This window comes from Mustela putorius, unplaced genomic scaffold (genome assembly GCF_011764305.1).
Source record: "Mustela putorius furo isolate JIRA1106 unplaced genomic scaffold, ASM1176430v1.1 tig00000508_pilon_pilon_pilon, whole genome shotgun sequence".
Lineage (NCBI taxonomy): Eukaryota > Metazoa > Chordata > Mammalia > Carnivora > Mustelidae > Mustela > Mustela putorius.
In genome coordinates, this window is record NW_025421402.1 from 2,360,699 (window position 1) to 2,374,596 (window position 13,898).

General features: G+C 49.6%; 1 protein-coding gene across 11 annotated transcripts in view; it reads left to right on the top strand.

Moving 5' to 3' along the window:
* NAV1 (neuron navigator 1) overlaps positions 1 to 13,898 on the top strand; it is a 255,114-nt gene that overhangs the window by 219,176 nt on the left and 22,040 nt on the right. For 6 of the 11 annotated variants that reach the window (XM_004756280.3, XM_013058141.2, XM_045081002.1 and 3 more), the window contains 7 exons: positions 342 to 490; positions 2,277 to 2,447; positions 3,549 to 3,601; positions 4,394 to 4,417; positions 4,529 to 4,606; positions 7,594 to 7,677; positions 7,904 to 8,015. In XM_004756280.3, coding sequence (XP_004756337.2) covers positions 342 to 490; positions 2,277 to 2,447; positions 3,549 to 3,601; positions 4,394 to 4,417; positions 4,529 to 4,606; positions 7,594 to 7,677; positions 7,904 to 8,015 — 671 coding nt within the window. The remainder of the gene's footprint in view (positions 1 to 341; positions 491 to 2,276; positions 2,448 to 3,548; positions 3,602 to 4,393; positions 4,418 to 4,528; positions 4,607 to 7,593; positions 7,678 to 7,903; positions 8,016 to 13,898) is intronic. The other 5 variants (XM_004756282.3, XM_045080998.1, XM_004756284.3 and 2 more) reach the window with 3 other exon arrangements.

The window sequence follows — 13,898 nt, forward strand, 5'->3', positions numbered from 1 at the left end:
TGGCACCGAGTTCTTCAGTGAGGTGAACTCCCGCCCTTGGGAAGGCCACATATGGAGCTGTAAAACTCTGCCCTGAGCTTCTGGGTAGAGGCTCTCCTGGCCCCCTGTCATTTCAGTCCCCACCTCAGGGTATCCCATAGAGATACCTGCCGGTCCTTCGGGACTCTCTTGACGGTGTGGGAGAAGACGTTGAGTCCGCACGTGTCTTCCTCTCTCCTTAGATGGTTCTGTCCGCTCCCCCTTTTCCTTGTCATGCGTTCCGAACCTCCACACCCGCCAGACCTCTGCTCTGATGACCCTTTGTAGCTGCGCAGACTGAGCCCTTCTGCTATGCCCTACAGGTACCAGCTTCAGTCCCAGGAGGAGACCAAGGAGAGGCGACACTCCCATACCATTGGTGGGCTGCCCGAGTCCGACGACCAGTCAGAGCTGCCTTCCCCCCCTGCACTCTCCATGTCCTTGAGCGCGAAGGGCCAACTTACCAACATAGGTCAGTGCTTCCGGTCTCTCGCTGTGGCACGGGATGAGGCAGGGCCCACCCTGCCGTGTGAGGCAAGGCAGCTGGACTTCAGGTTCCATCTCCTCTCTGACTCCCACTATATTGGGTCGCTTCGTGGTGCCTCAGTTTATCCATCCAAAGTCAGACTGAAGGCAGAGAGTGCTCTAAGGTCCTCAACTGAGAAGTCGCCCCCAGGCACAAGGAGTAGGGTGCTTTGGAGAGTCTGAGCAATGGTGCGGGAAAGCCATCAATCGAGGCCCGGAGATCAGACTAGAACAGAGAGCAGGCAGTCGGCGGCGGAAAGGAGCCCCCAGGCCCAGGGCAGCAACACTACATGGCTGGGCTGGCGGAGAGGAAGGAGGGAACCGTTGTTGATGGCAGACGATGGGACCAGCCTCGTCCTGAAGGCAGCGCGCCTGAAGACACATCCTGGCCTTTCGAAAGCCTGAGGAGAAAGGCTGGCGAGGAGGGAGGCAGGAAGAGAAGGCTGATTCAGAAGCAGGGAGGGGAAGAAGCTTCAGGTGGAGGCCTGAACCCAGGGAGCAGCAGGCCATGATGGGCCCAGGGCAAACCCCTTTAGGACAGAGGCTGGGGCAGGCGTGTGCTTTGCTGTGTCTTACTAGATCCACCTCCTCATTCAGCTGAGTGAAGGAACGCAGTAAGGGAACACGAGGACGGGCTATGGGATGATTATGGGGAATTTGAGGAAAAACTAGGAATCAGGATCATTTTGCCTAGAAAAGGAAGTGATTTGTAAGGAAAGGTCATCTGCTCGCTGAAGGGCCGTTAGGTGGGGGAGGGGGCCAGCTTGTCCTCCGTCTGCACTGAGAACCAAACCAGAGGAAAGGCATGGATGCTGCAGGCTGAAGGTGTTGGGCTAAACCGTGATCACCTTACGTGTTCGAAAGGGCCGAGGCAGGTGTAAAATCTTCTTCACAGGTCCTTATGGAGGGAGTAGACATCTGTCTGCCTCTCTGGAGGCAGAATAGGCAAGGGGAGCTGTGGGTGTGAACCCAGGGAGGCTGTAACCCCAGCAGGGGGAGGGGCGAAGGGGAGCAGGGGCTGCCGGTCAGCCTGGATTCAGCAGAGCCCAGCATCAAAGCAGATTCTAGGAGCCTCACCTGACACTGTCTCCTGGTCCACGCATCTGACCTTCCAGCCAGGGGAATGCTGGGCAGGGAGGGGTGTGTTTCTTGCTGCGTCAGAACCGGCCAGTGGCCTAGAATGACACCGCTGGTGGGGAGAGCCTCAGTCCCTCCCGCAGTGCCGAGCCCATCAGAGCCCATAGCCTGGCCCCCTTCTCTAGCTGCCTCTTTGTCATCATTTAGATCTGAGTCTTGGTCTGAATTCTTAGTCCTCCCAGGCTGCCAGTTGTATTCTACGGAACCACAACATCCCATTCCACATTCAGGTGATGTGAAGGTTTTAGAAAAGCTGCGAGGCTCCCCCAGCCTGACCTTCAAAAGTGACAGTTCCCGGGCAGGCAGGGCTGAGGGGAAGGTCTTTTAAAATAGGAAACGCTGTTCCCCCTTTATTCCTCACAGCAGGGTCCTTCTCCATTAGGGCTTGATCTCCCCGGGAGAGACCCCACTCCTAACCAGCAGCTGCCTGCACACTCCCCCCACCCCTACCCCTTCCTCTCCTGCCCCCACCCCTGACCATTTGCCTCCCATGCTCCTGGTGCTCCATTCCCCAAGGGACCCAGAGAGCTGATGACCCTGCCTCTTCTCCCGCCCTCCCCCTGCCTCTCCTGTCCCCCTCCCCTCTGTCCTTCCAGTGAGTCCCACTGCGGCCACCACGCCAAGAATCACCCGCTCCAACAGCATCCCCACCCACGAGGCGGCCTTCGAGCTGTACAGCGGCTCCCAAATGGGGAGCACCCTGTCCCTGGCCGAGAGACCCAAGGGGATGATTCGGTCAGGATCCTTCCGAGACCCCACGGACGATGGTGAGACTTCATGCCAGCGCGGTTCACGCTCATTCCAGCTCTGCTGGGTCCCCTCACCCGCCACCACCCCCGCCACCACCACCACACACACGTATATGATTCACAGAACATCAAGTCCGGGCCATTTCAGCTCTTTCTTCCCATCCCTTTGAAGGGTCTGGGGGCCCAGAAACCTTTGGGTGGCACCGTCTGGCACTGGGGCTTTGGGCTGGAGCACCTGCCGTCGGGGCCGGGGGAGGGAAATGGAGCCTGGAAGGGTTACATGGAACCCCTCAGAATGCTCCTGAAACTGTAGCTCCTCCCCCTCATTCCAGCAGCAGCCTCTCCTCCCCACAGTCTTTCAGCAAATGTGAAAAGATCCAGGGATGTAAGGGTGGCTCTTAAAACCCGGGAAAGAATTAGGCATCTCATTCCTCTTGCAAGAATGTTCCAAGGGTTAGCTTCAGGGAGGGCCCTGTGGTTGTTTGTGGTGATGTGGGTGTTAAAGGGCCAGAGCCTGGAAGACCAGGCTTCACTGGAGAGCCGACTTCCCGCTGGTGTTTTCAGGCTGCCGCGCCTGGAGGCCACCTTGCAGGGGTGCTATGGTTCTGTCAATCGGGCTAATGAAGCATCAGAAGGAGGGTTTTACACTTCAGGCCGTCGGCCATCCACATGGTCCCCAGAGCCGAGAAGAGGATGCGCGGGCCGAATGGCAGGATTTGTTCCGAGCAGCTCTGATGAGAAACTCCCCTCTTCCGCAGCTTAAGTACTTTCCTGCCTGGGAAGAGAAGATGATGCCTGTCCACGATCATCTCCTTTCCCTCTCCCTGAACCCTCGTGCCCTGCGGAGCAGGAGCAGGCTGAGCGAGGGCCCACCATCCCCAGGCTGCCCGAGAATGTAGACTGAAGGAGGAGGCTAGCTCTGCTCAGGACCTTGCCTCGTCAGCAGACACCTGCCTGCTCGGGGCTGTCATGATGCCAGTTGGGTCCCCCTGTGGTGTTCTTCCTGTTGGCTCCAGATGCCCTCCAGAATCTGAATCCAAACTCCTGCCTTCGGGCTCTGCCCAGGAACCCCTTGTCCCCGGAACCCTCTGTTAACTCTGTGTTCTGCTTCTTTTTCAGTTCATGGCTCAGTGCTGTCCCTGGCCTCCAGCGCCTCCTCCACTTACTCCTCAGTAAGAGCACTACTTCTCTTCCTTCCTCATCCCCTCTCACATACTGTTGCCCTGCTCCCCAGAACCTGGGTTGGTTGGGGAACTGGGTGGGGGTGGGGGACTGCTACCTGCTCATCAGGCCTTGTGGATCTGGGGTGGGGACGGGGCGGGGGGCACGGCGGAGGCGCCTAGACCTTGGAGCACTGGGTTGAGCGCATCAGTTCCTCAGTGGTCTTTCTGGCCTCACCACCGATTCCTGAGCAAACTCTGGTGTCTTTGGTTCCCCTCCTTTGAAAAAGCGATAGTCCCCTTGTGATAGAGCCCATTCTGTGCCAGGGGAAGTGGGAAGCATTCAGGGCAAGGCGGGCTGGGAACTTTCAGGTGTACAGGACTCCAGCATGCTAACAGCATACAGAATTTACCAAGTGTTCCCTGCGGGGGACTGGGCACACTGTGTTTGGCCATTAGGTGTAATTCGGTTCTCAGATTTGTTTTGCCTCTAAATTCTTTATTCTTTCAAGTTAGTGGCAGTAAGGATTCGTCTTCAGATCAACCAGAGTTTCATTTCCTAGCCTTCTTGGCAATGCCAAAGTTGGCTGGAGACGAGCTCCAGAGAAATCTTTTATTGGAACCCAAGGATAGGATCTCAGCCCATCCTGTGAGGGGCCAGGGCCAAGACACTGAGTTTCGGCCTCTCTGTACCTCTGAGTCACGCTTCTTCAAGTTCTCCGCCCTGCCACTGGGGCCTGGCTTCCTCACCTCCGTAGTAACTACCTCCTTCTCTCTTTCTCTCCTTCTGTGCTCCTTCTTCAGGCTGAGGAGAGGATGCAATCTGAGGTAGGGTGCGAAGCCTTTGTCTCTGCTTGTTAACACCACTGCGCCCCATTCTGCTTCCAGATCTCCTACTTCCGCTGCTGCCATAAGTTTGTATTTCTCTCCCCTCCACAGCAAATCCGGAAGCTTCGTAGGGAACTGGAATCATCCCAGGAAAAAGTGGCCACCCTGACGTCTCAACTTTCCGCTAATGTGAGTGCCATAAAGTAGGGGAATACCTAGGCAGTTACTTTGGCTTTAAGTCAGATAAGTTCAGCCAGAGGAGGCGAATTCTCTCGTAAGGTATCCTCTGGGCTTAGATTCCAAGGGAGCGGGACCTGTTCGTGGCTTTACAACAGTGGAACGGGGGATTGGCCTTCTCTGAGTCTTGATATTTATAGAGAAATGCTTTTGCTCCCACCCAAATTAATAGGTGTGGATGAGTTCATGCCCCGTGGTCTTTGAACTCCCTAGAGAAAGGGGCGAGAATTATCAGTGGTTCTGCTTGGAGGTGGGAACAACCTTTCCATTGGCCATCGACACAAGTAGTCACGTATTAGAGAACCCTCAGAACTGTCTGCTGCTGCCCTGGGGTATGTTTCTGTCTTTGTTCAGGCCACATTAACTGGACAGGCACAGAACTCGCTATTACCGATCTGCCTGGCAGGCATGACACAGCTTAGAAACACGCTCTCGTTCCAGTCCAGCTGCCTCACTCACAACTGCCTTTGCTGAGCTGTCTCCTTGGGCAGGTGGCAGAAATTACCTGAACTTTAGGTTGGGAGCCAGAATTCTTTGTTTTTGCCCTCAGCCTGCCCTCGGTCCATCCCAGGAGAATGAGTTTTTTTCTTTCTGTGGGCCTTGGACTTTCGACCCTGTGAGATGGGGGGAAATGAGGCTGCCTCCCCTCACTGGGCTGTGGTAGTTTCTCCCCTGTGACTAAGTTGCGAACAGAGAACATAAGAACCATTTTCCCCCAAAGCTGTAAACAACAGCTGAGCCGGATTTGCAGAAGCCTTCCAAGTGTGCACACAAAAGTCACCATGTCCACAGTTTCCGCAGGAGTTTTGGGTTTTTTTTTTTTTTTTTTTTTTTCTTGTCCCTTCCTCTCCAGGGAACCCGGCTGTCAGGCCCAGGGGTCTTCACTGGTTTTAGGTAGAAGACTCTCCACCGAGATTTCGCATGTTTCTGTTCTGTTTCAGCGGCAGTTCCCTCACTGCCGGTCTGATCATTCTATTTCTCTTTGCCCAAACCCTCCACTCATAAGCTGCACAGTCACTGGTTTGTTGGAAGCCCATGTCCTGCACCGTCTTCCACTCTTGGGGACCCATAAAAGTTACAACATAAGCAAGAACTCTCTCTCCCCTCCCTTGTGCCCCACCCATCACGGCTGGTGGCCTGGGTCACGTCCTGCACACCCCAGGAAATTCACATCTGGGAGATGCGGTGGGAGGGAGGGGAGAGGCGCCAGGAAGGCAGAGAACATTAGTGTGTCTGATTCACCGACACTGGATCTGTCAGCCATCATGCTGTCAAGGCTGGGCGAGAGCCAAGAAAATGAATTTAGACGGTGATTTTTCTTCGAACAGGAAGTTCCCTTTGGCTAAAAGAGAACAAACCAAACACCCGGACACGATGGGTTCTGAATTGTAAAGGCAGATCCTGCTGGGGGTCGAAGCCTGGCCCTCAAGCAGGAGACGTGATGCCAGAACTCTCTGGGATCCCGTGATTGCTGACGGAGCTTTTTTCATGTTCCGAGGAACGTCCCAGCTCCCCACGCGGAGGGCACATCCCAGACAGGGAGGGACCGCAAGCCATTTCACCTTTCCCAAGTGCCAGCCTATCTCTGGCGCCGCTGCTCAGCCCTGAGGTCCTGCAGGCCCTCTGGTGAGGCTGAGGGTTAGGGAAGTCTCAGAGGAGGGAGAGGATGGGTTGCAGAAGTGAGGAATGCCCTTCAGGAGCAGAGGGAGCCCCCAGTGAGAAGGGAAGCCAACGGTTGTTGGGGTCCCTCACGAGGAGATGTTCAGGGATTCGGAGTGGGCTGTTTACAGATTTAGGCAGGGATGTAGAGAAGTGAAGAGAGACACCCCGAGGCCAAGAAAACAGGAGCTCCTTGTACAGCAGGTGAAAGTCCGCGGCTCAGGGTCATGACCTAGGTCTGCCAAGGAGAGCCCAGGCCTTGAACGATTCGCAGCACTTGCAGGTGGACAAGGCAGTTCATAATGACCCAGACGGGTTGCCACCAGCCACTATCAAATGAAGGTAGCTTCCAGGTATGTTGCAAAAGCAGAGGCTGAGACTAGAGTTGGCCCAACAGGGAGAGAGAATCACTGGCCCACAGGAAGCGGTGACAAGTGTCACAGACCTACATCCTCAAGCTCTGGATGAAAGATCTGCCCAAAATATGCCTGTCACTTCTCACGAGGGCCACTGACTTGCCCAGATACCCTCCAGTGATGGCTGTTTCTGTAGCCCCTCGTGTTCCCCTATCTAGCCCCATTCCCTTCACCTTCCCTATACATCCTGCTGCCAGGTGAACACTTCGCGGGCTAGCCCTGCTGCGAGTGGCCTCTGCTCCACCCTCCCTGGCCAGCCTCCTCCTCGTGAAACACACGTGACATCTAGTGGCCAAACTTCGGAAGGCCCCTGAAGTTTCCCTGAGCTACTTCTCTCTAGCCTGGCAAAGGCAGCTGTGGGAAACAAGGAACTGGGAGAAGCGGGATGGAGTGTCCTTGAGAGCAGAGGTGGAAAGAAGCACCAAATAGTTTCTAGAGGGAGGTGATTTGGACCCCTGGGGGCCAGCCCTCCACACAATGCAGGAGTTAAATCAAGACAATAGGAATGACCCAGAGGTTATGCCCCTCCTGAAGAGCAGAGGGACAGTCCCACCTCTGGTAATAGGTGCCAGATCCCAAGTGTCCAAGAGCCTCCAGAAGCCTGCCTGCCCCCCCCTGCCCTAATGCTGCCTGTACTACTTCCTCATTCACAAAGTTGGTCCCTGCCAGAAAATCTCAGGCCAAAAAGGTGTTTGATTCCGCCTTTCTCTAGTCAGGGAGATCAATATTCAAAAATCACCAAGAGAGTTGTTGGCATTGGTGAGTGCTCAGATGCAGAAAACCAGGGAAACTACTTCCCATAATCGTCTTTTCTTTTCCTGAAGTGTCAGGCCACTTAGGAACTTCCTTCCGTGTTTATTTCAGGCTAATCTAGTGGCAGCTTTCGAGCAGAGCCTGGTGAATATGACATCCCGCCTCCGACACCTGGCGGAGACAGCAGAGGAGAAGGTACGAGAGCTGGGAGTTCTCTTCCCGCACAGACCTGGGCTCACCTCCTCTGCTCGCTCCTGAGCGCGGGTTTCTCTCTCCCTTCCCGTCACCCTGAATCCTCCCCTCAGAGAATTCCCTGCCTTCTCTATCAAATCTGGAAGAATTCCAGTGCCTAGCCCACTGCCTGGCACAGAGTTGGTGCTCCCAGTGCCAACTAATAACACTATTGTCATGTCTCTCTTAGGACACTGAGCTGCTGGATTTACGAGAAACGATAGACTTTCTGAAGAAGAAGAACTCTGAAGCACAGGCCGTCATTCAGGGAGCCCTTAATGCCTCAGAAACCACACCCAAAGGTAAGCTATCTAGCCACAGATCGAAGGAGAACGGAAATGGGGTTATTGGAGATTTTTATCTGTGCCTACAATATTCTGGATTTTTAGAAGGTAAGGGCCCTTTGATGCCCTTCAGTGTGATGCTCTGGACTGGTCAGGGCCAGGGACATGACCCCACCATCCTGGGGATGAGGGAGAGTAGGGCAGACCTGTCATCCCTATGGGTCCTCTCTTGAACCTTGAGGGCAAAGTCCAAGAGCTGTCAAAAACCATCAGTAAAACAGCACATTATTCTTAAAAAAAACCTAGAGGTATTCTTACCATTTGATCCAGCAGTTGCACTCCTTGGTATTTACCCAGAGGAGTTAAAATTTTATGTCTTCAGAAAAACCTGAATGTCTATAGCAGTTTCCTTCATCATCGCCAAAACTTGGGAGCAACCGAGAGATCTCCTTCAGTAGGTGATTGGAGGAAGGAACTGTGCTATGGCCAGTCGATGAAATATTACTCAGCATTAAAAAGAAATGAGCTAGCAAGTTGCGAAAAGATAGCAAGCAGTCTCAAATGTACATTACTAAGTGGAAAAAGCCAATGAGAAAAGGCTACGTCTTGTCTGATTTTAACTGTATGACATCTTAGAAAAGACGAACTATGGAGACCCTAAAAGGATCAGTGATTGCTGAGTGGGGTGGCGTGGGGAGGATGAGTAACCAGAGTACAGGGGATTTTTAGGGCATTGAAAGTACCCTGTATGATACTGTGATGGTAAATACCTGTTATTATATGTTTGTTCAAAGCCGTAGGATGTCTATAACACCAAGAGCGAACCCGAATGTCAGCTATGGGCTCTGGCTATAAAGGGGTGTCGGTGCAGAGTCATCAGTTGTAGCAAGTGCTCCCCTCTAGGGGTTGTGCTGATAGTGGGGGAGGCTGTGCACGGAGAGGCGACAGGAGGATATGGGAACCCTCCGTACCTTCCTTTGAATTTTGGCTGAGAACCTAAAACTGCTCTACAAAATAAAGTCTAAAAAATAAGCACTTTACACTTTTACACACACATACACCTATAATCATAGTTATTTAATCCTTATGTCAGTTCTCCAAGGGGGTGCAGTCCAATCTTCAAATGAGGTGAAGATCACTGAGGTTTTGTGGGGCCTGGTGGGTTGGGCCTCTGCCTTCGGCTCAGGTCATGGTCTCAGGGTCCTGAGATCGAGCCCCACATTGGGTACCCTGTTCAGTGGGGAGCCTGCTTCTACCTTTCCCTCTGCTGCTCTGCCTGCTTGTGCTCTCTTGTTCTGTCAAATAAATAAAAATCTTTAAAAAAGCAAAAACAAATAAACATTTTCAAGTAAGAACTCCAGTGACTTCTACACTCCCATTAATTTATATTCATCTGATCCTTACTTACTTTTCTCCCATTTTGTTGAAAGGGACTGTCCTTTCTGGCCAAGACGGCTCCCTTATCTAATGCTTTGGGATTCTCCCTCTGGCATTGATATCCATCGCGTGTGCATGTACACACACACACACACACACACCCCTACATCTTTGATCTCTTACCTTCTATTCACTCCTTCCCTTTTCCTTATAATGCTGCTAAAGTCTCTTTTATCTTTAAAGACAACAAAAGATGTATCCACATCCTTTTTTTTTTTTTTTTAAAGATTTTATTTATTTATTCATGAGAGGTAGAGAGACAGAGAGGCAAAGGCTGAGGGAGTGGATTCCGATGTGGGACTTGATCCCAGGACTCTGGAATCATGACCTGAGCAGAAGGGCAGATGTTTAACCGACTGAGCCACCCAGGCGTCCCTCCATTACTCTTTCTAATTATAATCTTATCTAACTTCCTTCACAAACTTGCCTTCCACTTCCCTTACCCCCCTAACCCCACCGTAATTTGCTTCCACTGCTATCACCCTACCAAAACTGCTTTCACTGAAATCACCAGGGACCCCCATTTTTCCAAAACGTAACTAGTAATTGTTAGTACTTAGTTTACTTGGCTTATGTGAAATAGACATGATACCTAACCAGAAGTTTGTGGGGTCAGATCACAAGACCACTGTGAGCATTCACCATGGTGCCAGGCTCAAAATAACCTCTCCTACACACACACACACACACACACACACACACACACAGTCACACAGGCAGTATCCCAAGATTTCCAAGATTTGGCCCTGTTAAGTGCTCCTTTTCTTCTTTAAATTCTCCCCCTAGCTTCTGAGTCGTCATTCCCATCTTGGCCTTGTCCTACCCCCTCTGACTCCTCCACAGAACCCCATTTCTTCCTTCCGCTTCGTCTTCAGGGACTGGACTCCCAGAGCTCCAGCCATAGCTTTTTTGTTTGTTTTTTGAAGAGTGAGAGAGAGAGAAAGAGAAACAGGGACAAGGGGAGGGACAGTGGGAGAGGAAGAGAGAGAATCTAAGCCGTTTCCACGTTCAGCCTGGAGCCCAACGAGGGGCTCGATCCCACAACCTTGAGATCATGTATGACCTGAGCCAAAATCAAGCTCAGGTGCTTAACTGACTGAGCCACCCAGGCACCCCTGGGGTCAAGGTCTTTTTTAAGACAGAAGGCAAAGAGTGGCATGCCTTTCCATTTATTTATTCTTTAATTTCTTTCAGTGGTTATGTGGCTGTTTTCAGTATCTAAGTCTTGCATTTCTTTTGTTAAATTTGTTTTGATACGATTGTAAATAGAACTGTTTTTCTTAATTTCCTTTTCAGATTATTCATTACTGGTATATGGAAATATAATAGGTTTTTTTTATATATTGATTTTGTATCCTGCAAACTTGCTGAGTTTATTTACTAGCTCAGTAAGTTTCACACCCTCCTCAAAATGTGTATCTCTGTCTTCTTAACATGTACCCCCGTCCTGAATATTGCACATCTATTTCCAAATACTTTTGGACATTCCCACTTAGACCACCGGATAGGTGTCCCTAACTCAACATGTCCACCATTAAAAGGCACTCCCTCCACCTCCCTTACAAATACACAAACCCACACTTTCCCTTCTGCAGTTTGACCCATTTCAGGTATTATCATCTGCCTGGTCACCCAACCCACTAATACAAAAGTCATCTTTTATGTCTCACTGGTTCACCATATAAAGCCATTGAGTTATATATATAATTCATGCAGATAGATAGATACTCAGTTCTCTCTCTCTCCTCTGCCTTGTCAGTACCCTGGCTCTGGTTTTCATCACTCTTCTTCTGGATTATTACAATAATCTCCTAACTAGTCTTGCATTGCTACAGTCCTTCTTCCATGGGCCCCTATCCCCACCCCGCACAGGTGTCAACCAATCATGTCAGTTGAGATCAGAAATCATTCCAACTTCAGTATGGACTATTACTGTTACTGTTAACTTTTTTTACTGTTAATTCTTTAGGTGTGATAATGATGATGTGGGATGATGTCCTTATTCTTAGAAGATGCATCCTGAAGCACTTAGTGGCAAAGAGTCATGTTGCCTGCCACCTCTTTTCAGATTATTCAAGAAGATATCTGTACGTGTGTGTGCTTGTATGTGTGTGCGCGCACTTGTTTGTGGGGGAAGAAAGAGCATGCACAAGTGTAAATGGAACAAAATATTAACAACTGTTAAATTAGGTGGAGAGGCATACGGATGACCAGTGTACTATGCTTTTAAGTATTTCTGTGTGCTTGAAACATTTCAGAAGAAGAAGTTAAAGGGAAAGAGACTATGCTCCAAACCCATTAGTACGGCATCCTGTCCTCTTCCTGATCCAAAACAAACATTTCTCTCCAGCTTCATCTTATACCCCCTCTCTTGCACCCTGTATCCCAGCCATGGCACTAGTAAAAAACTTACTTACTGAGCACTTTGCATATGCTAGGTACTTTTCTAAGGATTGTACTTGTGTTGATTAATTTATCCAGGTAACAGCCCTATAAAGTACATTTTATAGTTGAGAATAAGAGGGAAAATAACTCCCTTAGAAAAACACAGCTCGTAAGTGATAAATCTGGAATATTAAGCTATTTCTGATTTCCCAAGTGCATCTTACTCTTTAGATATGGATTTGTTAAGTGAATAAATGAATTCTGTCTTTTGCGATGAGTTTGCATGTTTTCCTCAGTTCAGGGTGACCTAGACTCAACTTGGTTAGGAGGATTTCTAGGACCATTCAACAAGCTAATGCTCAAAGTCATGATACCTACCCTAATTTTATTTGTGAAAAGGTGGTAAATGTATGTAGTACAAAATTAAAAATGCACAAAAGAGTTCTGAAGATTATTTGATTTCTGAAGATTATTTGATTCTAGAACATCCTCTGCTTCTAAAAGTACTATATAGCATATTTTTTAGGGGTGCCTGGGTGGTTCAGTGGCTTAAAGCCTCTGCCTTCAGCTCAGGTCATGATCCCAGGGTTCTGGGATCGAGCCCTGCATCAGGCTCTCTGCTCGGCGGGGAGCCTGCTTCCTCCTCTCTCTCTGCCTGCCTCTCTGCCTACTTGTGATCTCTGTCTGTCAAATAAATAAATAAAATCTTGAAAAATTAATAAATAAATAATAAAGCAATACATATTCTGAGGAAAATGTGAATTAGTTGTTAACAAGCCATGGCCCATTGGCCAAATCTGCCTCACCACCTGTTTTGTTTTGTTTTGTTTTTTAAAGGTTTATTTATTTATTGGAGAGAGAAAGAGAGATCGAGGTGCGGGAGGGGCAGAGGTGGAAAGAAAGTCACAAGCAGACTCTGCGCTGAACGGAGAGCCAGATGCAGGGCTTGATCTCATGACCCTGACCTGAGATCATGACTTGAGTTGAAATCAAGAGTCGAAGCTTAACCAGACTGAGCCATCCAAGTGGCCGTCACCATCTGTTTTTTAAATAAGGTTTTACTAGAGCACAGTCACACTCATTATTTACTTATTATCTATGGCTGCTTTAATGCAACAGCAGCATTGCTGACTAGGTATAATAGAGACCATGTGGCTGCAAAGCCTGAAATATTTACTGTCTGGCCCTTTACAGTGACAGCGTGTCAGCCCCTGATGTGTAAACTATACAAAAGGGTACTGGTAAAATATAAAAATCCCTCTCCCTGAACCCCCCCCTCCAAATCTCACTCCCCAGAGATAACTGCTGTTAATAGTTTCTTGTGAATCTTTCCAAAAATAATTTTCTGCATATACAAATGTGTGTGTGTGTGTGTGTGTTTTATACAAATGGAAATTTCTTTACTTCGAATCAGCATGTTCTCCTGAGAGTTTTCCCCACCTTTTTTTTTTTTTTTAAAGGATTTTATTTATATATTTGACAGAGAGAGAGATCACAAACAGGCAGAGAGAGAGGAAGGGAAGCAGGCTCCCCGCCGAGCAGAGAGCCCGAAGCGGGACTTGATCCCAGGACCCTGGGATCACTACCTGAGCGGAAGGCAGAGGTTTAACCCAGTGAGCCACCCAGGCACCCCACACCTTTAAAATAACTGGAATTACTCTATGGTATTATAAACTTGGTTTGATAATCTTTGAACCAAGTGTTGTCCATGTGCTTTGTGAGCATTGGTGTTCTGGTTTTCCCAGCAATATGTAAGGAAGATTAGAGTTTAACGATGCCTTCTTGGTCATAGAGAGAATGAGACAATAACCAGGAGCTACCCATATCTTCACTGAACAGCTCTTGTTTCTAGGAGGACAGTGGCAAATAGCCACCTCACTGGTCCCCTACCTCTAAATCTGGTTTCCCTCCGCTTCCTCTTTCTGCATGTTAACACAGTAAGCTCTATGAAGAAAGCAATCTTCTGACTTTGTCCTACAATTAGGCAAGATGCTGATATGGGAGGAGACTAGCCGAAAGATACACAGGACTTCCCTGTATATTTCTTTGTGACTTTATGTGAGTCTGTAATTATTTCAA